Genomic DNA, 26,381 nt, shown 5'->3' with positions numbered 1-26,381 from the left:
GTAACCTAGATGTGTTTTCTACCTAAACACTGGAGGGAGCTCTTTTACAGCAGTCAGCTACACCATTAAATGTTGCTGTATATCAAATGTGAAAGATAATACTAAAGTACAACCACATGATTTGTTTGTTACTAGTTTTAAATAAAAACGAGGCACATCATTTAGCAGATCATTTCAAATGTTTATTCAAGTTTTTTTCCATCAAAAGAGAAAATCTTATGAAAAGTTAATCCATGAAAACGACACAATCCTTGATTTCAAAGATCAATATTCACAGTTTAACAAAATACTGTCTGTCTTGACAATTCTGCTCATCACAGTGATATGAAAGATTGCATGTTTAACTTTGCTAAATTAAAGTACATGGTCCAGTTTTTAATTTTTAAGGCATTACACTGTACGTGTGGGCAAGTAGAACTGGGGTTACGTTACGAATTTAATCCAACACAAAAATCAAATAAATAATTGTCTTTTGCGCAATTGCATCATTTTGTTGTGTTGATAGTGCACAAAAATAAAACAAAAAAAGCGCAACCTGTTATAAATAAAAATCTTAATGTTTAAAAAATAATAATACCACAAACCTGAGAATCTGCCCCAGTTACTTAACTGAGTAAAATCATTCTAACAACATATTTCAAGCTATGTTTTGGCTGTAAATGCATCTCTGTTTGGACAATGTCCAGAACAAACTCAAAATACGGTTTTCTCAAGAAAGTAGATCACAAACTGAAAGTAGATCATATATAAATCCACATTAATCTTTTCATCTTCTCTGTAATTAGAGATTGTGACACACATTTCCAAAGTATTAAAATAACAAAAAATGCATTTTACACAAACACACAAAGCATGAAAACATTTTAAGCCACATAAAATGATAAAATAAACAATAAAAAATAACCCCCAACCCTCCATAAACTGAAATTAAACAATGTAGCCTCACTTTACATGACATGTCAGGTATATGTACAATATTGCGAACAGCTACTGATGGCCTCATCAGTTCTATACGAGGTCTCCCAGCAGACCTCCAGATGCTAAACTCAGTGCAACTATACTGTAGCTTCAATGAGCTGACACATTATCCACGCTGTAGTTGTCCATAAGCACGTACCAACATTGCTTGGTATAAACCTTTCATGTGATTTTTTTTTGTTTGTTTGTTTTTATACAAGATTTCACACTGACATCACTGTGCGGGTGAAGGTTCAGAGAGTTTACCTAACAGACTCTCCTCCGCCAGATGCGACAGGTATTTCTGTGGATAAGAGGGACAAACTGTAAATAAACTATTACTTACAACCAGAATATCCTTCACTGTGGACAGTTGAGACAAAATGTTATTGAAGCAACACATACCTGAAAGTTAATGCATTTGTATTATACTTATGTTAGAATTAAAAAATTTCTAAACGATTCATGGCGATTAAACAGAATCTCTAACAACACGCATAACACACAGCATTTTGACAGACAGCACAACTGTTTAAAACAGTTTTTCTCCATGGAATGTAATCCATCAAATGTTAGGGAATCGCTGCTCCAAGGCTTTCAGCTGTGCTGTCAGGGATGGGGGAAATGTAAGCTGGCTCTGTGCTGACTGACCAATAATCAGAAACCTAATACAGCCACAGGTTTACATGCAGTCTGTACATTTGTGCAAGTGTGTATGTGTGTAATTTCTTGTGACAGATTTTATCTATCACAACCAAAACTAAGGATTATTTTCACATTTGCTTATTCTTTGACATTTTTTTACTGAGTTTATGGATCACAAGAAAACAGATTTACTACCATGAGTTTTCTAACTTCAAACTGCTTTTATGTGCAATGAATAATTCAGCCCCAAGGTATTCAATTTGCAATAATTCATAATTACATATAAAAACAAAAAAAAAGTGCTCATAATCATCCCATTTAAAGTTGACTTGTTATTAAACTAACACAAACATAACAAAAATAACTAAATTCCTCCAGAACAAAAGTAGTAAAACTTTACCAAGTTTGAATCATTAATAAAGAAAATGTAAGACAAAAATGCTGGTTAGCTGCAGTTTTCAAGACAGTCTTGAGTCAAAATGTGAAGTTCTGAAAATTAATGAGAGAATTGATATTACTCAAAAGGAATGTTTGTCTCAGAGCTACCGGATCTACTTCAGAACACTGTCTGTACATTACAATACATTCACTTAACGGGTTATTTCTAATGGAAGATTGATAAATCTATTGTTTAAATGTACATAAACCAATATATGAGTGTATAAAACACTCCATCATATACAGTGAAAACATCAGCTGACCAGAACTTTTGACAATTATTTTCTAATTCATCTCATTAAAGTATGTAAGATTTAGCACATTTAATATAAGGCAGGTAATTTCAAAAACATTGTAGACCAGAGTTATTATTATTAGTTAATTAATCAGAAGGACTCATTTTAAAATTTTATATCCTTCCAACATTTTTATTTTACATCAGTCAGTTGGAAATAGTAGAAAGTATGCATTAATTACTTTCAATATATAACGCTTTGGAAATCATCACTGGAACACTGTGACAATCTATAGAAATGTCAACATCTGTCATAAATGTGACGTGTAAATCCATTACCATTTGTTTTGTGCAAATATGAGGCAAAAGGTATGAACAGATGAAAAAAAAGGGCTTAAGAAATAACAAGAAACATATAAATTATATCTGAAAAACAAAACAAAAAAACAAACAAAAAAAACCTAGAAATAATTCATATTAAAGACCAGCGTATCAAATGGTCATGATGAATAGTCGTTATACTTTGTACAGAAACTCACTGGTGGTCTAATAGTTCTTTCCAAAGCTGTTCCCTGTACTGTAAATGGACTGTATATACAGTCATATACTGTAGTAATATGCATGTGCTGACTGCCAGAGAATGAGACAAAGAGATTAGTCACTGACCCGACGACAGGTGCTGCAATCTGATGAATTTAGCTACCAGACCACACTGACTGGGGACCACACCAGCATTATCCTCCGTACAGTGAAGTGTGCAGGCCCGAAGCTTGAATTTTTTATGCTAGATTTGGTTTCCATCACTTCAAATGCCTACGCATATGTGGTGCAGTATACAAGCATGCATGCATACATGTGGAAATGTAAATATGTGTATGTAATTTCATCATCTTACTCAGCTTTACAAGGCACCAGTGAGTCATCAGACAGTGTGTACCTGTAGGTTCCTGTAGTGTACGGTACTGCGGCAGTGAACGGCCTTTGCTGTGTCCTCACTAGTGTAGAACAGCCCGCAGAGTTTACAGTAGAACCCAGTCTTTGGCACAATGAACTCCACTCCTATTGGACAGTGTGCAAAAGTATTAAGGATGAGCCAGTTCTCAAAACTAACATTTGACAGATGGCAGTGACATATGCAGTGCAGTCGTACTGGATTTTGCCCGGAAACTTTTAGTTAAGGTGGGGCAAAAAGCAGGTCTGGATAGGAAATCGCGTGTTAGTTCTTAACACATGCAACAGCAGCGGTTCACAGTTGTCTTATCGAACATTTGACCGGCATTAATCTCTGACACTATGCTGGCACTTGTGCACTCGCTGCAGCCATTCACAGAGTCGATAGCAATATATACAAATATACCTAAATTACATCATAAAGAAAACAGATCAATCACAATTTCTTTCTCAAACTGTCTGGATATTGGAGTCTTGTTTTGTATAAGCAAAAACATTTTTAAGAATACACTGTTACTCATTATGTTTATAAAATAATTTTACCTTATCTCATGAAGTGATTGTGACAATTTATTCTTGATAGATAAAGTATAACCAGGACTCAGAATGTGATCATTGCACCAGGTCAAAGGTGATTACTGATGTATATAAAAAGGAATAAAAAAAAGGAATGAGTCTGAAAACAAAATTATTCCAACTTTTTGTGCAACAGTTTATATAAAAAGTCAAATACTTGACAACAGGTATGGATTTCTCAGTGGCCAATGGCCACTGAGAGGAGAGCATGAAAGCTGATGCAGATATTGTTTCAGTTTTTACATCTGATAAAATACAACAATTTAACCATAACTAATCCACTGTATTTGACACTGTTATGTCTGTATGTCTGTATCACTTCTTTTTGCTTAAATCAACCTATTCTGTGTTGTTTGCGCTGCACTTTGAAAAATAATACTAATAAAAAAAATGTCCCTATGTAATAAAAAAAAAAAGTTGTTAAAAATAGCACTAACAAAATACAGTTTTACGCCAATTAAAATCAGTGTTGTTTCTGATAGAGAACAACAATTTGCAGGTGTGTTTAACCTACATTACTGTTTTATCAACTGGCCTTATGAAATGGTCAGCAAATTCCATGACGCAATCAACTGATTATCTCAAAATTGAACTGAATTGTCTATCACTACATACAACCATTTCTTAAAACTACCCAAACATTTAATTTCACTGCTGAGTTCACTATAATTTACTTTTGCATGGATAAACATTACAACCTGAATACATCCAGCCTGAAAGTGAAACACACTTCTAATTTAGGACAGGTAAAAATGTTCATGAAAAGACAGCATTAATGGCAATAAAATGATGTATCTCAAAACACTAACAAAAACACAGATCAGAACATAAACTATGTAAAAAATAATGAAATATCACAATGGCAACAACTAGTTAAATTTATTTGTGCTGTGCTATCGATGGACACACTTTGCTGTAGACAAATACTGATCCTGATGGTATCAGACAACAAAAATAACAGTACAGCTCATTGCGTCCACAGCGCCTGTGTCTGCACTATTGTTGCTCCCTGCACCAGAGCTTATGTAAGTGTGCATGCACAGGCCCAACACTGGCCATGTGCTCAGCCGTGTCATTCCAGCTCTAATGATAATATAAATACTCATCCCTCAGGGGTGCATTTCACAACCTGCTCACGGAAATAGGTCACCAAGTGGCCAAGCAATTCCAGTCAATTAGAGTACTAATGCAACAGGTTGTCAGTGCACTTATTAATGGAGCACATGAGAACATTGTATCTTTAGGACTAAGATCACAGGCTAAAGTCTCCAAGAGGCTGTGTTTTTTCCTGCCAGAGAAACTTGATCTGCAGACAAAATGAAAACTGTCCTGTCTACATTTCACACACTCATTGATTCTCCCTCTTATGTATCTGAATGGTTGGTACAGTCAGAGAAGTAACAAACTGTGTTTCTTACCTAAAGGGATGCTGTGTTCACTGACAGCCTTGTCTTGGTCACAGGATGGTGAAGGGGCTTCAATCTCTATAAAAGGATAATAAATTGTGAGGAATGGAGCGTGCACCAAAACCCTTTACAGATTATATACTGTACATCTGATGTATTTGTAACTTAAAGCAGTTGCAGGAAACATCTCACATTATTCCCTCGGGTAAGAGAATATGACCATTTAACAAATATACAAAAGGGAATAACAAGCTTCACAAGCAGCTTCACAAGGTTTGAGTAGAACATAAACATACACAAGATAGAATTGCATGTAAAATTAGCTTAGTTTTTGTTTATTTATTGACTAGTGATTTAGCTCCAGGTCTCAATTGTGATAAATATACCATGAACATGATTTATGAAAATAAATTATGTTTGTTCTCATGCCTTCTTTCAACATACGTTTTTTCAGTTTCTATAAATCAAGACTTTAGTGGTAGTAGTTTTATTTCAAGCACATAGAATCATCAGATAACAAAGAATCATATAACATGATCAAAAAAAATTAATAAAATTTTTCTGCGCTCGAAAAGGAGTGGGAAGAAGTATAACTTATTGACTCCCACCCCCTTTTCACAAACTAATAATCAAACTAGATCCGCTTCCTTTGCTTTGTTAACACACCTTTTCCTCTGTATGTTTTTACAATAACACAAAACATCCGTACAAACCATTCATATACACTTTTTTAGTCACCTCACACACAATCAGATTTGCGTAATCAACTGTTTTTAATATAGACTATAATATTTATATGCACTTTGAACATTTACTCCAAATACAATGATCAATAAATGTGATAATATCTTCTTATCATGATAACCAATTAACTACAATAATATTCTGTTTTATATGTTCTTCTATAATGTTCTATATTTTGTTATTATAGTGGATTTATACATCCTTTTAAACGCACAAATTGAAGAAGACTTATAATAACTGAAAAAGCTAAACAAATACTAAACTAAAACTAATTGATTCCTCAATATAAAAAAGTTGAATTACTTATGCACTCATAGAACTAAACACTAAACTTACACTAAACTAAAAAACAAATTAAAATAAAATGTCAAATCTGAATTAACTCTGAGAATATGTACCTTTTTGAAGAACATCGTCCTTGTGTTGTGCCCCATTATTGACTGTTTGAGTGGGCTGTCCCACTTCTGGGCCCTTGCTCTCCTCTGTTACACTAACGTGGTTCTGCATCTGCTCTTCTAAAAGCCCACTTTTGGTGTTTTCCTCTAAATATGTCTCCTCCAGTGCAGCTTTAAACTCCTCACTTGGGAAGCTGCTCAGGTCGGGAACTGGCAGCTCAGGAGTCACTACACCAACTTTCGGTTCTTCATTACTACTGATGGTTTTAACATCCTCTGTCTTCTCAGTTGAAGGTGTTTCTATTTGGCCTCCAGCATCCCCACTCAACTCTTCCTGATTTAATTTGTCATCATGTGCCTTCTGAACAGCTAACAGGATGGGGGCTGCTGGTTCATGGTCTTGCACTATATCTTCTTCCACAGAGTCCTTCTGGTGACAGGCGTACTCTTCCAGCTCAGGAAGGTCTGGCTCAATGATGGAGTCATCTTCTCCTCCAACTTCATCTACTGTGACCAGTTCCTCCATGTTCTTGGGATACCAGCATTCTTCATCAGTGTCTTCTTCACTTTCCCACTCCTTCACCTGCAGAAACAGATTATCAGTGCTCCAATTGTCCATCTTTACACATAAGAACATTTACTGCTATCTGGAATAAAATGAAGACACCACTGGTTTTACTATTTAAAAATTTGTGTTTGAGTAAAGAAAGTGTTATTTAAAGCAATTACACTATATGGACAAAAGTATTGGGACACACTGAATTCAGGTGTTTCTTTTCTAACAGGGGTCTGGGCTACAAAATAAAAATGACAAATGTCATAATATAGTTTTATATTGTGACGATTATTATTATTATTATTATTATTATTATTATTATTATTATTATTATTATTATTATTATTATTATTATCATATATATTAGTATTGGTTAGTTTTGTTTAAATTGTTCTCTTTGCCTCAAAATGCCTCAAAGATGGTTTTTATTTAATTTCTCTCAATATTTTCTTTTTTTTTTATCTATGGCAATGATTTGAAATGTTCTACCTCAAAATTTCTAAAATATTTTTCGTGCTCTGACTGTAAATAATAATTTTCTACCACAACGAACCTTGTACATTCTTCACATCTCACTTAGGAAGAAATATCTCCCATTAAACTTTAAGGAAATATTGATGTTTATAACTCAAATCAGTATGAACAGGACATCTTACAAGCTGTAGCCATGATGTGTCCCAATATTTTTGTACATATAGTTTTTAAACATCAATAATTCTTAAAAGGTTAGTGGGATTTTACCACCTGAATCCAACGTGTCTGAATACTTTTGTCCATATAGTGTATTTGCAGTGAATAGTGGTTCAAAATAGTGAAAGACAGTTAAATACTAATTGTTTAACTTAAGAAATCAGAAATCAGTATTTGTTGGAATACCCTGGACTTTTTCACCTGTTTTTCACATTGTTGTTGACTGTTTTACATACAGCACTTATACAACTGTGATCACCCTTTTAATGGGGTTCAGGTCTGGAAATTCAGTGTTGTCTTTTAATTTTTTCAAGAGCTGTAAATGTTTAAAAGGTCATATGTGTTGGTAATAAATAACAAAAAAATCATACTTACAGTTTCTCTATTTTTATTACATTCAGTCCCCTCTTTTGGCTGTCTGCTTGGCTGAGGGGAAGCAGATTTTTCTTTTGAGTGGCGATCCTGGAAAAACAATGACTTCGTTAATAAAAGTATGTACATTTATTAATCAGGTTCCAGCTGTACAATACATCTACTACAGAACCTTGGAGTCGCCATAGATAGAAAAAATATACATGAGGCTACAGTTTGATTAATTCATTCCCACGTTTTAATTCATTACTTCACGGCCACAAACAAATTAAGACACAGTCATGAATCAATAAAACGTGTTCTTGGACTCCCAGACTCTGTAATTATCACTTACTGTGTTTTCAGCAGGATTTTCTTTGTCCTGTTTCTCCACAGTGTTGTGTCTCCTGCTTGTCTTCTTACTCCTGCTTCTTTCTGGTGAACTTCTCTTGTCTTCTGGTGTCCTGGGAAGCAGGTCGTCGGTCATCTCAAACTCAGAATGTCTCGACCTACCATGGTAATCACCTCCATCCCTCCTCTTTGACTTGGTGTCATGCCTCTGATATGGGGGCCTGGGAGGCTTGTCTGATTTGTACATTTGTTCCTTCATGTAGAAGTCGTCCTCCATGTTCCTGTAAGCATTGAAGGACATTCCCTGTGGGCTCCCTCTTGGGTGCCAGTCTCTGTTGCCCCTCATCCCTTCACCTCCTCCCCCGCCTGCTCGCTCATCAGCTGATCTCAAGCCCATATTCTGATAGGTTTTCCGACGGTCAGGCACTCGTCCGTTAGGTCGATCTTCATCCATACTGGCCCCGTTTCTCCATGGGTCATCTCGCTCTCTTTCATCTTCTCCTCTCCTCAGGTGTGATGACCAGTCCCAAGAGCCCCTTCGGGGGCCCAGACCGTTGCTGCCTCTCTCTGCACCCCTGCAGGCCACCCCCTGTGGACTATGGGCTGAACTGCATGATGTGAAACTGGGGCTGTGGGAACGAGGACTCAAAGATCGGCTGATGGGACTACGGGAGCGTGCTCTTTCTGGCATGTAGCTGCAGGAGGATGACAGATAGGTGACATGAAGGATTGTTCATCTTTTAGTTCCTCTGTTTCATGTTTTGAAGTTCCAGAACAAAAACCCCTTAGACTTGGAGTAGAATAATTTTCCACATTACTGACATTCCTTTTGGCTTGGTTTCAATTACAGATTTATAATTAGCTTCAGAAAGAGGACAAGAGGATGCTGATAGAAGAATAAAATATTGTCTTACTGGTCATGTTCTTGCATCTCATCCCTTTCTCGTTGAGAGGTAATATCCTGGATGATTGACTGAACGTCTTTACCTGGCTTCTGCACAGAAACAAATGAACCAAATCAAGGTAAGGAACTGGCAAGCAGCCTTTTCCCTGCTATGAACTCTTTTCTTAATCTTACCTTAAGTTGCAGCTCTTTGTACCTCTTCGACATTCTAATGAGGAGTTTCTGGTTGTTAATCATAGCTGGAGTAAGTTGGTAGTACTGAACCATGGCCTGAGCTGCTTCTATATATGCCATCTCCAGAAACGCCTGAAGAAAGATTAAATAAAATGTTACATGGGCTTCCAAGCAGGAATTAAGCCAAAGTATATTTCACATATCTTACATTTTTCAAATGACTGGATTCAAACAAAAATATGTGAAAGTCATAATCATAAACTATCACATTTAATTACTGTAATAATCATTATGTAACCAAAACTCAACCTTTGGTGTGAATGCTTTAATTTGATAGGGGTAATATTAATATTGCACTGAAAAATTGACACCCTGAAATCTGAATGATCTGTCATGTAGTGACAGTTAAACAGTCAGTCAGTTATGACAAAGTAAACTATATCATATAACAGCTGCGGCATAAAAATAACACTTAATCACACAATTACATAAATGCAAAATGATAACCTTTAAGAACTTTTAATTACACGTTAACAACTGCCAAACCTGGGTTAGGGTTTGGGTTAGCATGTTTTAAAATGTTTCTAGCATATATGTACATATATCTATAAACATGTGACATGAGGGGTATGACTTAGGCCTCTGTTTTACATTATCTTATTGACTTTGACTACATCTTTGGTGTTATTTTTATGTATTGTAAATGCTTAAAATGCTAAATTATTAACAATGAATGTTTTTTATATGAAACTGCTAATGCTGATGGGATGGATCTGGCCTGGATCAAAATTCCCCAGAAGATGAGATCATGTATCTCCATGGGAAACTTCCCTTCAAAGAATAAAAGAAAAGAATACATCTATAAACAAAAGAATAATGAATTCACATCATTGTACCTGGTGTGTTGAGCGCATAAGGATGTAGTTGGTGACTTTGCCAAAGGGCAGTCCCAGGTTGATGACGTCATTCTCAGTGCAGCTGCCTTCAGGAAGGTTACAGATGTGAACAACTCGTCCCACTGTTCCCTTCCTGGGTGGAAATGGCTGCAAATTAAAAACAAAAACCACTGAATAAATGCTTCAGTACACAACTTTGGTCAGACAATTTGTACATTTAGCATTTTCATACTTTCGATTGCAGTTTTCTTTGAACTGTTATTTGCACAGAGATTAAATTTCTATCTTATATTTGGATCTTGAGTGTAGTTCATGTAGCTCTAGCGTACTGCTGGAAAGTCTGTCTAACATTAATTTAACACTGTCACACAGAACGGCAGAATGACACTGATACAGCCCACCATATTGGACCTAATAATAGTTCCTCAAAGTGTGACAGCGATAATGAAAGTTTTCTTGTTTGGATTTACAGGCTTGTCAGCTGACTAACTCCAGATATTGCAGACACTTGACACAAATCCCTGCAGACTGCAGGGCACAGTGACCTGAATTGCTCATCAGTAACTGGAATTTTATCCTGTATGTTCGGACTTAGAGTGCATTGAATTTGAGATGGCAAACCATAATCATCAGATCTGGTTTTAGCTGTTGGTGTTGTGTTTCCATAACAAGTAGTTATGTCTCACACTTAACAACTCATTACTTATCATTTAATGTTAAATGTGAAAAACTAGCTGAGATCCTTGCATTTCTATTCCAAGAATAGTATAGAGCACCCTGGAGCAATGTGAAAGACTGGTAGAGAGCATGACAAGATGCATGGAATCTGTGAGTTATTTAATCAAATATTAATACTCTGTTGTATTGAATCAATACCAACTATTTCACTTATTATTACATGACTGAGACCAATTCATTATGACATATTGTCATATTCTGTAAATAAATTCTGTAAATAGCAACAAAATACCAACAAAATAACCTTCACTCGTACATGACCTGACAAATAGTAACATAGCTGAATGCTAAATTACATAAAATATGTTAAATCTACCTTTCTATGACTTTTGCATTTTTAGATTTACTAGTTATTAAAACATATTATTTGTAATTACACTATATCAGGAAATGTATTTTAATCTTCCCTTTTTACCTTTTTTGCTTCCTCACAGGACCTCAATCTGTTTTCTAGTTGATCTCTACTACTGATGTACTCAGAGGTTGTTTCCCCATTGTTTTTTTTTTTTTCAAAAATTTAAGTTAAATTCAGTTTTATTCAAATTTGGTCTCTTCTTATGCAGAGGAAGACTGACAAAGGAGTGTAATGTGCAAGCTTCTTTTCTTTTCTGATGAGCTATATGTCCCTTTTTAGCACTTGTTCCTCACAGTTTTTAAAACACTAATTTAATATAAAATTTTCCAGTCATTTTACTAGTAAGTGTTTGTTTAATCTCAGTGCCGAAAGCAGTCGTAAATTCAGCTTGTTATATCAGAGTCTTGTTTCTGCTAGCTTTGTACTACAGCTGCAGTTTCTCCAGAGCCCCTCCCCCTCTTCCTTCTATATCCACAGGACTGATGGACAGGTCCATGTGTGGGACTGACGGGGGTCGTGGTTTCTCTTCGGACCAGCAGCCAGGGTCTCTGTTTTTACAGGGAATTTGTTCAGGGAAACCCCAAGACTAACATACACTTTACACTGAGTCCAACAGCCATTAAGTGTATAATGTGTAAAGTGGAAGACGAAACTTTTACAGTCTCAAAGTCTGCTTACGGTGCATTTAAGATCATAATCAGAGGTAGTATATCAACATACATAAGGGACTGGTTACAGTCCATAAATTGTGATAACTAGACACTGTTTATTTGTTGGGGATAAGCTGAGGAAAATAGGGTTGGGGTTAGGGGGTTAGGGTCAGGGTTAGGGTTAGGGTTAGGGTTAGGGGTATAGGGTTAGGGTTAGGGGGTCAGGGTTAGGGTTAGGGTCTGCTTACGGTGCTTTTAAGATCATAATCAGAGGTAGTATATCAACATGCATAAGGGACTGGTTACAGTCCATAAATTGTGATAACTAGACACTGTTTATTTGTTGGGGATAAGCTGAGGAAAATAGCTATTCCAATACTTAAATCTTTTAGAGACAGATGCTTCACTGTCTTTATATGTAACAAGTTAATAGTTTGTAGCCGGTAAGCTGACATTAACAACTTCAAATGCAACAGCGATAATTCTATTAACAGCTCCAAGGCAGTACTATTGCCTCCACTTGAACAGATAAAGGTCACTGCAGGTTTGTCTCAATAAACAGATCCAGTAATAGGCTGTTTACGTCCTTGGCATACTAGACAGAACAACAGTTTCGGTTGTTACTCTGCACTCATTGGTGTTTAATTTGTAAAACTGTGTCTGCGTCTGAAAGCCCAGACAGTCTGACCACAGCATTAATATCACTGTCAAGGTTTGGCTCGGGCTTCCAACAGTAGCCATTTCTATTGACCGCAACTGGCAGCAGCATGTCACTGCCAACTCACAATACTACACATACAGTCGAGACATCCTTAAAAACATCTACATGGCTGGTGAGCCTCTCCATAACAAAACAGAAACAGATAAAGGGAAAGTTTTAAAGCATTAAAGCTAAACTGATCAGTTTCACTGTGATTACACTGTAAAAAAAAATGCTGTTGTTTTTACAGAAAAAAATTGGCAGCCGTGGTTTCCAGAACAATACTGTAAAAGACACATCCAACTGTCAACATATTTACGGAGTAACATGTAGATTTAACATTTTAAACATGTAGATTTAACACTGGATTTAAATGGTAAATGGACTGCACTTATTCAGTGCATTTTATACACCTTCATGGTGTCCAAAGCCACCAGGTCAATTTAGGGTTCAGCGTCTTCCATGGACACTTTGACACATGGACAGTCTGAGCCAGGATTTGAACCATCAACCCTTTGGTTATTGGATGAGCCGCTCTACCAACTCCACCAACCCATTCATTTACAAAATTAAAATGTTAAATTGTTAAATGTTTACTTTTTTATAACTTTTATAACTATTTTATTCTTTTTCAATGTACAGTTTTATTTTCTAAAAACAATAGAAATACATAATTTCTACACACAAATCTGGTTTTGTTCACATACTCTTCCTGTAAAAACTACAGCTATATTTGATTCAGTCGTTAACACAAACATCTTTTCAAATAAACAACTTTGCTTTGTATTGTCACATATAGTTTTTTTATGTTGCAATTGTACAACTTTTTGGTGTTAATTCTACAGTCATTTTTTACAGTGTACCCAAACAAAGTAAAATAATACAGTGCAGTGGCAGCGAAAATCAATCAGGAAAAACATATTACAAATAATTTACAGCAAGCACTGGTCAGTTTTTTTTCTTTTATTATTAGACTAGATTAGATCATATTCAGTTTATTATTATAGTCACAATAAAAGTTTAATAACCATTCTGAAGGACTGTTTTTTTCCAAGAAAGTAAATGTAATCATTACTACAGTTAAAGTTCTAGTAGTTAATACAGATATATACAAATATAATTATAAACATAAACATAGATGAGTATAAGTATATTAAAATGTATATAAATAGATGGATATTAGCTTACGCATGTACATACTCTTTGTACCTGTGTACACAGCTTGGAAAACAGTCTCCATCTTAACTAAGCAAATGGTTCAGATCCTTTCATTGGATTATTACTGCAGTGATTTATGTGTTTAAGCAGAAATAATGTATGCGACCTTAAGTAATGCAGTGAGAATTTCTTAAACAACCATCTGTTTGATAAGGAGAGTAAAGATTGTTTTTCAATGGAAAAAGGTCATGTGGTCTGATGAGTTTAGACTGGACCTGTTCCAGAGAGATGGTGGATGAAGTGATTACCCATCATGCTTAGTGCCTACAGTACAAGCCTATGTAGACAGTGTTATGATCTGGGGTTGATTCAGTTGGTCAGGTCTGAGTTCAACTACGTCATGTGTCTAAAAAATATAAATAAATGTGAATTGCATAAGCTTAGCAAAATAATAACAAAGTGAATGTGTCTTGTAATCAAAGCTAAAGCCCAAAATCCATCAAAAGAGGGAGTGTGAAGTTGGTTCCGTTAACGGAACCAGTTCCGTTTTCGGAACTCAGAACTGGTTCTGAGAACGGAACCAACTCCATGCTCCCAAAGAAAGATTAGAGTTTTCTCTATGGATTTATACATTGTCTGAATATACAGAACAGCAGGAAATGTTTACTTCCCTCCTTCCTGTCACTATAGATGCTTAATTAAAAAATGAATTTAATGCTATAAAAACAGACCTGAAATTAAAAAAAAATACTTGACATCATTATAGATTCTATAAAACAAAGGCCCTCTCAGAAATTAAAATGTCATTCATTCATTCATTTTCTGAACCCACTTTATCCTCACTAGGGTCATGGGGGTCCCTGGAGCCGATCCCAGCTACTTATGGGCGAAAGCAGGGTACACCCTGGACATGTCACCAGTTCATTGCAGGGTCGTAAAATGTCATAATTTTAATTATAAATATAAAATAAAGTTATTTAACTGTTTTTGTACTTGTCATCCCAAATATTACACAATAAATGTAACATATAAAAAATGCTGCAACTTCTCAACATTTTCCATACATACAGTACATTTTCCTGTAAATCAGACTCCACAGTACAAAACACCTTTGGAAGTATAATGTCCAACTTCCTATTTGTACCCACAGTATGTTGACAGACATCTGAAGCGTCTCCTAAGGACATGTCTGTTTATTTGTACAAAGCAGGATCCAGGGAGATGGTCACTGGTTTCACAGTTTCTCCCCACGTTCCTACTCAGAGGGACTCGCATGCCAGCCCTTCAGATCACTTTACCAGTCTCTCACCAGTGTGAAACTTTACACTGCTGCCTGGGGGTGTTACCCAGGGGTCTTAAGGTCTCTGCTCCCTACCAGCAGTTAGCTATAATCCTGTGTTTATCTCCGTTTGAGTTCTGTCTTCACGTGAAGCTACTGTGCAACTTCAAACTGGGCTGTTGGACACTGGTGAAGACTAATGTTTATGCAAGGATTAATAACTGTCTGCTTGTAGGTGTGTGATTATTTTAATACAGTGTGTGTGTGCACTCCAACCTAGCTTTTTAATAATAAAATCAATATATCAATATTATGTAACTTTAATGTCAGTTGAATTTTAACGAAAGTTTTATTTTAATGTTATTTTTACTAGTCCATGTCCATGAATAAATCAAAATATTTCAGAAGTAAGATAAAAGTTTAAAGTTATCATAGCATGTGTTTGTGTGTGTTTCCGTGCGCTCTCCAATAAATGCCGCTTTAAAAACAGTAAAGCCCCACCTGCTCTGCTTCGACAGGTGTGTGTTTAAAGCAACTAACATTAGCTCATGTAACACTGCCTATAAATATTTTCCAACTGATACAATAAACCCATTTGTTGATAACCAAGTAATGAAACAGATGACTCGTCCATCAGAGATGTCAAGGTTCCTGATAAAAAGCAGCGACATGTTTGTGACTGAATGGAAGAAGTACATTAACAGTGGATGGGATGTAATTTAACATGTGGAACGGTACTCCTCTATTAAGCCAATCTTTACAATTTTACGGGTGACCATAAGAATGTACTGGACTCTCATTCCACGCCCTTTAGTTAGTGTTCAAGGTTTGACTCCCTAAACCAGAATTTTTCAACCTTGGGGTCACCTGGAATTCAAATGGGGTTGCCTAAAATTTTTAGTAACTGATAAAAAAAAACAAAAAAAAAAAAACAACTTACCAATAAAAAATATATGGTGAGTTTAGAGAGACAATCCCAATCCATAAAAGACATGACAAACTGACAAACTGTGAAGCTGAAACTGAAGCACTGTGGTACTGTATATCTTTCAAATGTTCATTGTGGTCAGTTTCAGATGTTGCAGCTCTTTCATAATTCATAGTTTGACTTTTTGTTTGTTCAGTATTAATTGTCAGCCTTGTAAATCCAAGCTGGACTGACTGTACATATCCTGACCAAGGAAAATAAAATTCTCACTTTCTGCGGTAATCTACACCTGGCTTTTCTGCCTCCATCCATAATAATATACATCACATAGACTAAATGTCATCTAAAATTTATGTTTATTTGCAACATAGTATAGCAAACTATTACATGATCAAAAACAAATTCATTTTAGCAACAAAGAAAATGTCTCTGTTTAGAGTGTCTGGGGTCGGCAGAAATTTGTGATGTTAAAATGGGGTCACAAGCCAAAAAAGGTTGGGGACCACTGCCCTAAACTGTCTTAACTGCACAAACATGAGGATCATTTTCACTTAAATCACTACTGCCCATTTGTGAGGAAGCATTTGTGAGACCTGATCTCTGGCCTAATCAATGCTCCCTAAAGGGCTATAAAAGGATTCATGTTACATGTGAAAACAAGTCATAAACAAGTTTTCAGACTGTGGAGCTTCAAGTCCTGTTGCTGTAAAAAAAAAAAAAAAAAAAAAATCTAAGGCAAGTCCCATAGTTTAAAGAGAGAGATGCAAAGTTAGTCACTACTGAAGCCGTCTCTGACGTGGACATGTTTTTAATTTCATTCATATAAGAGAGAAAAAGGATGAGAAAATGACTAAATATGACACATGCTCTTTTAAGGCACTCATTACTAATAATTATGATGGATCGATTCTACATGAGAGCATCTATCTTGTAATTCCTACGTTTTAGATTTTTTTTTAAGATTTGTTTTTGTGTTAATTCTGTTATTTTAAATTACACATATGTTATATGTTAGATTAGATTTTACCATGTGGCTTTCCATCCTATCTTTGTCATTATATTTACAAAAAAAAACATCTTTAAAAGCAAAGTCACATGTGCACAAACATAAGATTTATAGAGAAGTTAAGGTAATAACTGAACAACAAATGTGGTTTTAAAGATGATCAAAAGTTCTCAGAATCTTGATACTAGTGGCTATTATAAATGTTAAGATGCAAATTCTAATCTATTGTTAACTTTTGAATAACCTCTGCAATTTAAAAATGTTTTAACAACTGACATGGACAAAACTGCCCTAAGAATGAAGACTATTATGTGCAAGTAGTCCACATATTATGTTACTCTTTTAACCTGCAATTCACACTTTTTTTTTTCTTACATTTAATTTCAATTTGTGTGAAAATTTAAATATCAGAAAAAAATGACAAATACAGTATCCATAACAATACTAGAAAAATATTCAAAAGTTGATGCATCAAACATTACAGCTTTTTAGATTTATATCAGATTTTTTTATTATATATTTCATATTTTTTATAAGGTCTGGTTTTTATATTTATAATTATATAACAATTTGACAAATGAGTGACAAGTTAAAACAGATACACATTCTCCTGTGCATATTTTTTGGGACGTAGAGTAACGTTGACATTTAGGGCTACTACCACTTATGTTTGTGTTCATGTTAATGCTCACTGGCCGATGAAAGCCGTGTGCTCAGCACCGATGGAGTCTTTCCTCAGGTTTGCTGAGGCTAATTTCGGGTGCATTTCACCTCACTCATCATCTTCTTTGCACTTTTTAGAGGTTGCTGTTTCATGATGGATGCCTATCAACAGCTGTTGCTTTTCAACACAAGTCCAACACAAGGCCAGCAGGTTTGGACACGCAAACTGACCAGAGCGCAGTAAAGAGAGACATACAGGCACTGACTGAAGCCCAAACCAAAGTGGAGAAATGAACGCTAACAAACACCTTTGCTTTAATATTAGGAACTCTCAATATTCCTAACTTTTTGTTTGGATCCTTAAATGAAATCCAAGTGCTAAATAAAAGTGTTTTCACTGTAAACTTCACCTAGTTAAATACTGTCTATAAAAACGTCATATGCATACACCACAAATAGAATAAATAAGTTTAATTTAGTTTAAAGTAATTTCAGGGCCATTTGTAGTTGAGGTACCACTGCTGTTTAATGACTTCAAGTCTAAATCTGCCATGCCACATCTGCAGCCATTCAACAGATCCTTCAACAGATTTCCAAAATCCACTCACAACAGCAATGCAATGGTGGTTTCACAGAGAAAAACATTCAAATTTAACATTATCACTGTTCTTGAAGATAAAATCTGATCTGACTCATGGAATGGATTTTATTCTGCCTAAAATGACCCAGCACTTCCATGACTGAATCTGCTAAAAATCTTGATAAAATAATTAATCAGTTAAACATCAAATAACACAACCTAAAATCCCACATTATACAACTTATACCACACAAATGTGTTAGAAATAAATACTATATAACACACCCAGATTGGTTAATAGCTAAATGGAAAGATTTAAGGGAATTAAGAAATATTCACCACATAATTTCGAGCCAGAATTGAAAACAGTGTTTTTCGCTCCTACATGGTTCGGTGGAAAACAGTTATCAAGCCCAGACAAAGCCTAGTGCAGGGCCTCAGCAGCTGTCGACAACAGGTCTGTTCATTTACACAATAACACTCTCTGCACCTCCTCTATACGCACATTTTCCTGCCATTTACGTATAAACATAGAAGAACTACTGGCAAAGAAAATATTAACAAAGAAAACTCATGGTATAAAGAAATATAAATCAGAGAGAATTACATTCCATGTCCATGAACCACATTTTCCACAGATGTAGGTCTGCATTTTAAGGATTTTCTTCATAACTGCAATTTAATATACATACAGAGGCATAACTCAGAGGGGAAAAAAAGCAAACATTTGTCTGACCTTTGACTCCGGCTGATGTGAAGTAAATCCTGTGTCTGAGATGGGGAAAGTCTTCATGGTTGCAGCTGGCAAATATGATGCACTGCCTCCAGAGGATACATCTGTGGAAATAATTTGAAATTTGGGTTTAAAAAGTCTCTTCACCAACCAATTGTGGGAAAAGAGAGGCATTCATTGTTAATGTGACTTTAGATTTTAAAATTCAAAAAACTGTACATTATTGTAGGTACACACTGCTGTTTGGAACTAAAGTAGTTTATTTACAGTTAATAAACATTAGTTTGGAATTTAGACTAAAAACTGGTACTGAATGTTAAGGATCTGCAGCTGCTGAATGTGGTAATATTTAATGTGAATGTCGATACACATATGTACCCATTTCTCAGTTTTACCGTTGCATCACAAAGAAAGAGCAAGTCTAGAAAAACCTCTATAATGTACAGCTGAACATTGAACTCCTTTTTAAAGTTGTTACCATTTTCAATTAGTTGAGTACGTTGTTGAACAAACATTGTTTTTCATTGGTTGACTACAATAGTTATAGTATAGCATAGTTAGTCGGTTTCATATGAACCCATAATTCTCAGACTCACTTCATGGCAATTCTGTCCAATAACAGGTTGACATATAGAGGAGCTTGTAGTGTCCACAACCATACAAGTGGTTTATGATTAAGGTCTTTTCTCTGGCATGGCTTGAGAACCCTACTAAAGATACACCAATATTAATTATCATTAATTAATTAATCAGCAGAAGACGAATTTTTGGCTTCTCCACTGGAAATAAGATAAGATAAGATAAGATAAGATAAGATAAGATAAGATAAGATAAGATAAGATAAGATAAGATAAGACTTTATTGATCCCACCATGTGGAAATTTCACAGTTGACAGCAGCAACATACAACACACCAGTGGAAAAAACAGATAGAAAAAAAAAACACAAGTGAGAGTGAAATATAAAGGAAAAAATGATAAATTTGGTATTTAAATAAATAAATAAATAAATAAATATTTATTTAAATAGAGAATTTAGAATTAATAAACATTCTTAAAAGTTAAATAATATTAACACATTTAAATGGTATATACATATTTACATTATTTACACTGTGGTTGCACATGTATATGGTGTGATATGGAGGTGGGTGGGGTAGGGTTACTGTGAACTGTTGTATATTCTGATGGCTGTGGGAGGAATGACCTGCAGAAACACTCCTTGCACAGGGGATGTAAAAGTCTGGTGCTGAAGGAGCTGCTCAATACTGACTTAGGGAAGAAAAAAAAAATAGTTCCAAACTCACTCCCACCTTCATTTTGGACAGTTAGTTTGATGTTGTTTTTTTTAGTATTTGCTACAATGACTTAGAGGTTTAGGTCACCAGTTATACAGTTTCTGCTGATGTAAATATATGTATAATTGTCCAAGTCCAAATGTTTTGGGGAGAGGCAGGGACAACTTCAGATGACTGATTGGTCATCTACCTCCTCCTGCTCAGAATTATTGCTATTATATCAGCCTTTAAATCCTGGAACCTCTAAAACCCGTATAACTAGAATTACGCCAAACTAGTAGTTATAGTTTACATGTTGCTGTAAAGATCCTTGAATCCAAAAAGGTCTGTACTTTGAAACAGTAATCCTCTAATGCACTTTATTTTCTTTGTCTTCCCTCTGGTCTCCAACTGGTTCAAACTGCCGCTACTCGTCTTTTAGCTAGAGTACAGAAGAGGGAACATATTACTCCGATTTTGGCCTCCCTCCACCGGCTGCCTGTGCACTTTAAGGTTCATTTTAAGATTCTTTCCTTTGTTTTTAAATCCTTGACTGGCCTCAACCCCTCCCTGCCTCTCTGAGTTTCTTCACCCCTATGCTCCAGCTCGGTCCCTCAGGTCAGCTCATCAGGTACCGAGGTCTCAAGGGGAGCTCAGAGGGGACAGATCCTTTTCTGTTGCAGCTCCTAAATTATGGAATGACTTGCCTCTGCACATTAGACAGGATCCTTTCCCGTCCATTTTTAAAGTGCGTCTTAAAACCTATTTAATACTATTTATACAACATATAACGTGGAATAAGCATGTTCACATTTCAGTCATTTCTCCTCCTCTTCTATTGATTTATTGATTATTATTATTATTATTATTATTATTATTATTATTATTATCTGGACTTTGTTCTGTTTTCTATTTCTATTTTAAATGTCTGTGTGCTCTGTTTTCTATTTATTTTTTTTGTTTTAAATGTGTGTTTTAAAATGCTCATTTCATTAATAATAATGGTAATTTCATTTATCATACCAATGTTAAATGATAATAAAGAATTCTGATTATATTTTTACTCCTTTTCTTTTGACACAGAATGAGACCCTGCTCTTTGGTGTTTTTATTGTTTTTATTGTTTTTACAGTTTTATATTGTTTGCTTTATAGTTTTTTTTATGTGTTTGTTATGATTGATGCACAGCACATGAGTTGAGTTTGGTCTGAACAACAATACCTCTGCATTTCTTCCTTCCCCAATGGGACCTGGTGATTTCCTTCAAGGATCGATGTGTTCTGCCCAAAACTGAACTGACCATTCCAGTTGGTAAGTTAAAGATAAGATAAAGCATGTGAAGGTCAGGAGCTACAGGAAGTGAGAGGACCGAGGGTATGAAAAATAGGACCATGGGTCCTGTAGTTCAACGGCATATTTAAAGACATTAATTGACATTTGTTTGACCTTTCAAGGTCACTCAAGGTCAAAGGTCAAGGCACCAAGTGAAAGCCCATATGTGACTTCCTGTATATTGCCAATAGTAATTATATCAATATCTTCAACTGTTTTCGAGATATAGCTCTTTGAAATGTGTCCCATTGTAAACCAAAGGGGATTTTTTAAATTTCAAAAATTCATAAAAAATTCAAAAAATTGATACTTCCCAATTCTTTGAACAAACTTGGTAGACCTAACCCCAAAGATATTCCACAGCAAATATCAAGTCATTCTGACTGACAGTTTCAGAGAAGAAGATTCTTGAAAAAATGTTTACCAACAGCGGACGGACAGACGGATGTTTCGGGCCATTGGACTAAAAATTAAGGCGCTCACTCATTCTGAGGGACAGACCTTCATCCTTTTTCAGATGAAATGCTTAAATTTCCACCACAGTGAGCTGAGTTTAGAGATAGCACTGGGAAGCTAAGACTTATGTCATCAATTCAGAAATATGATTAAAGTCTCCATTTTGTTCCTGACTGATGGTGTTGAATAATGACTTTCATTCACTATAAATCTTTGTCAAAGTGTATTCATTAAACCTTGAGTTGTGGTCACAAACATTTTTTGTGTTTTGTTTTACAGTGACCTTTGCCCTTTAACCACCAAATGGAAAACCTCATCATTGAGTCCAAGTGTGTATTTGTTTGAAAATTCAGAACATTCTCTAAAGGTGCTCTTCAGATATCATATTTTCATTCAGTACCGCACTAGTTAATAAGCATAAAAGTTCAACCCACGAGTCAGTTAGACTGTGGTTTTAAACTATTGTTACTGAGAATATTTCCAATCTAAAAATACATTTTTCTCTATTGGACATTATGCTAATGCATTGTGCTAGGTTTTAACAACACACCGCACCATATATACCCTCAAGAAACTCTAACAATACTTTCTGACTTCCATCATACTGTTTCAAATGGTCCTGCCATTAAAATAAAACACAAACTCATGCACCGGCACCAACAAGGCACACTGGTGGTAAATAATATCTTATCTTACCTTGACATGTAGCAGAATAGACCATGGAGTTTGTGCCCCCAGCGTTCAGAGCTCCATCAGAAGGCCTGCCAACAGTGTAGTGAACAGCTCCAGCTGATATCACGGCAGAACTGCAACAATCACAGAAGGCTGGTTTTAGCTGCCTCTCCCCTGCCTTGCTCACTCATATCTTGTGACAGAGCTCATATTCGTAGAAAGATTAAGACAGCTGTATATAGAGCAAGGAAATGGAAGATAACGTGCTTCCAAAACACAGGAGAAAAATTTACTTTGAGCCTAATTATTATTGTGGTAACAGGATAAAACAAATGAGCGAGGCAGAACCTTAAAAAACTCAATAATTCAGTCAGAGACAGAATAAGCCACTGTGGACATCTTTAGATATCAGTAGTCTAGTAGTCTGCCACATTTCATGAGAGGGTACATTTTGTGATCACAACCCACTTTTAACTCAGTCTAATCACATTTAGAGTTGTAAATAACTCACCCCTCATTTGTGTAGAGCGTTCTGTTCTGCAGGTGTAGTTTTCCCTTCACGTGCTGGTCCCAGTCCTGAAAGCGCACACACACACACACACACACACACACACACACACACACACACACACACACACTCTCAATGTCCAATTTCAGACACTCAAACAACTTAGACACACTCAGGGCTGAGAGCTAGCCCTCCCTTGACAGATTTGACATACCCACAGTATAAGCTCATGGATAAGAGCAATTAAAGAGAGAACAACTGCAGCACAATAGCTCTTTGCAGGCCAAAATGCACATTTTGTACTTGGATTAGACTGGCTACTTGGCACTATCTTATTTAAATAAAGTTGTCAAATCATACCCTGTTTATTACCCAGCACTGCTGATTAAAAAAGGGACTGAAAGTGATCGCATTGATGTTTGAGATCATAATTGTTGCTGATAAAATATACTGTATGTATAGTGTATGTATGCTGACATTAGGACACACACACACATATGCAACATACCTATTCAAAGAAAATGTGGTAAAATTAAATATTAAACTAACTTCATATAATAATAGTGTAAACCTAGCATTACAGTTGGAGCAAATCACATCAAATCAAATCACGAACAGCTGATTGATAAGTGTCTTAAAACTGCCCACTGAACTAGTAATCACTTTATCAATATTAGAAATATTATACAGATAGAATTAATTGTAAATTTCAAGTTAGTCATTGTTTCTTTAAATATAGTTTTGGATATTTTGTTCCTTATTAGAAACAGTTGAGAGTGATAGGAAGGGGGGAAGGGTACTGTGCTGTGGCTCAGATCCAAGTCAATGGGGTAAGGCCTCAGCCTATTATTTCCTCAACTAAGTGAGCCTCTGGGTGACTCATAATTGCTTTTTAAAAGCTTGTGCTCACTGGTTTGATAATGTCAGCAGAGAGCAAAACCATTAAAATTATTGTCCCAATTATTACAGCCATCAGTAGTCAATCTGATCTCAATCCAACAGTTCATAAACATTTTCTTCAGTTTCAGCTGCAACTAGAGTTTTGTTTCGATACATAACTTCCTTTTGCAGCAGAAGACACACATTCCCTAAGGAGCTAACTTACTTTGAGGTTGTAGACCTTCTTGTCACAGATGCTACACTGGTGTGGCAGTTGGGTGGGTGTGACAGCATAGTAATCATTGACTTGGTGAGTCTGGAGCGTCCTGCTGGTTGAAGACAGGGTTTCTTCACTTCCATGCATGGACTGGTATCCTCCAAATCCCTGGATGCCACTGGAGTTGTACTTGAGGTCTGGGGTTGGTTCCTCTGGATTATATAGTTCTGTTCTGGACCGAATTGGCTGCCCAGCTGCTGTCCACACAGGGGTAGCATTCGAGACCATATCCACATTTCCAGTGTGAGTGTGGTTCACAGAGCCTTTCCACTGATCCTTCTTTAGAGAAGAGTTATAAACATTCATATTTTGCTCATTTAGACTAAACCCAAGCTGCTGTCCCTGCATTTCCTGCCCATATAATTCTCTCTGAAAAGTAGAATTGTTCATGATTTTTGCCTGAGTGTTTATTACAGTGAACTGTCCATCAGCAGCAGTAGCTGATGCTGCAGATGTACACAGGTTGTACTGAAGACGCCTGTCAGTATCAGAAGGGTAGGATGACCCGGACTTTTTACCATATTCCATACCCTGCTGGCCCCCTGTGGCCCCTCCCCCATGATGGTTCAGTCTCACAACACCTGGATTCTGGTTAAATGCCCCACCCACTAAAGACCCAATGGATGAGTTTGAAGGAGAAAAACTTAAAACCCCAGAGGGGAAGGCACCCTGAGGGTTTCCAACCATAGCTGAGGACCGTAGCTGATTAAACAGCGGCTGAGACATGGCAACATTGGACAGAACCTGGTTAAGGACAGCAGCAGTGGATGTATTGCTACCCTGAGCTAGTTTGAGGCGTTGAAGGGTAAGCTGAGCCTGTAGCTGAGCAAGCTGGAGGCTGGCTGGAGTCAGGAGAAGTTGGTTCTGCTGCTGAGATGTCGGTGGTACACTGCCGGACAGATGACCACCAGCCTGGAGACCCTTATCAGCACTGTCCACCGGTCCAGCGCTGAGGCTACAGAACAAAAACACAATATAATTCATGAATCTCACAACAACAAATCAGTATGAACTACTTGAAAACATATGTCATAGATTTTAAGAACACGCTGAGTTTCTCTGTATCAGTATTTGTATTAAAATGAAGCTCATCTTATTTCCATCATCACTGCAACATCATCATGTGAGATAAACACATCTCTAAAGATTGCATTAATTGTGAAGAACAATAAAAAAAATAATTTAATCACATGTACAATGCATTACTACTGAGCATGTGAAAAACAAACTGATCTGATGGACCCTTCAACACATGGACCAAACCCCAAAAGCATTTTTCTGATTTTGGCCAGGAGGATCTTCAACTTGCCACCAGCTACCATCATATTAACAGGAATCAGTTTTGATGACAAGTACATTTAGAAATCATATGGTTGTCACAATATTTATTAATGTTATTGCACGTAGCATTTCCTCAGAGGATATTTGTTAAGACAAGTTGAAGTCCTGTGTGGCTAGAAAACAAAAGTACATTTTGCACATGCTTCACCTAACTGTATAGTAGGGCGGCACGATATTGGGAAAAAAAAAACTGACACTGCGATTTTTTTGTAACTCTGCAATATATATTGCAATATGAAAAAATACTCAGGAGGCTATAAAAGTTGTGTGGTGCTGTCGTAAATGGTCAAACAAATTAGTTAGTGTTACGTCTTATTGTGGCGACAGGTGAAAAACATTATTGACACAGAACATGTTTCAATCATCCTTCTTGTTGCTGAAATAATTTCATATAACTGACATTGCTTTTCTTTTTGGCACCAAGTCTTCATTTTTGGTGATATTCTCTTGTTCATTGCTCATTTTTCAATGTTGTTACCAGCGACTCACTCCATGTGCAGGGGTGTGGTCTGCTTCAGCAAATTGATTCAGAAGGATTGTGATTGGTGGATCACTGTGCACAGTGTGTGTCAGGTACCCAG

The 26,381-nt window shown here is 36.2% G+C and overlaps 1 protein-coding gene across 1 annotated transcript; it reads right to left on the bottom strand.

Annotated features, from left to right (window-relative positions):
* Positions 1–202: 202 nt before the first annotated feature.
* On the bottom strand, positions 203–25,781 carry rbm20 (RNA binding motif protein 20). Its single transcript, XM_030131742.1, has 14 exons — positions 25,723–25,781; positions 24,409–25,414; positions 23,307–23,371; positions 22,820–22,929; positions 19,063–19,163; positions 10,270–10,416; positions 9,374–9,505; positions 9,210–9,289; positions 8,300–8,990; positions 7,969–8,055; positions 6,351–6,930; positions 5,221–5,286; positions 3,213–3,334; positions 203–1,261 (listed from the first exon to the last, which is right to left on the bottom strand). The coding sequence occupies exons 1-14, from the start codon at positions 25,779–25,781 to the stop codon at positions 1,193–1,195; spliced, it is 3,315 nt and encodes a 1,104-aa protein (XP_029987602.1). The 3' UTR covers positions 203–1,192.
* Between the last annotated feature and the right edge of the window lie 600 nt (positions 25,782–26,381).

This window comes from Sphaeramia orbicularis, chromosome 1 (assembly GCF_902148855.1).
Source record: "Sphaeramia orbicularis chromosome 1, fSphaOr1.1, whole genome shotgun sequence".
Classification (NCBI taxonomy): Eukaryota; Metazoa; Chordata; class Actinopteri; order Kurtiformes; family Apogonidae; genus Sphaeramia; species Sphaeramia orbicularis.
This window is presented reverse-complemented; position numbering and strand designations above follow the sequence as displayed.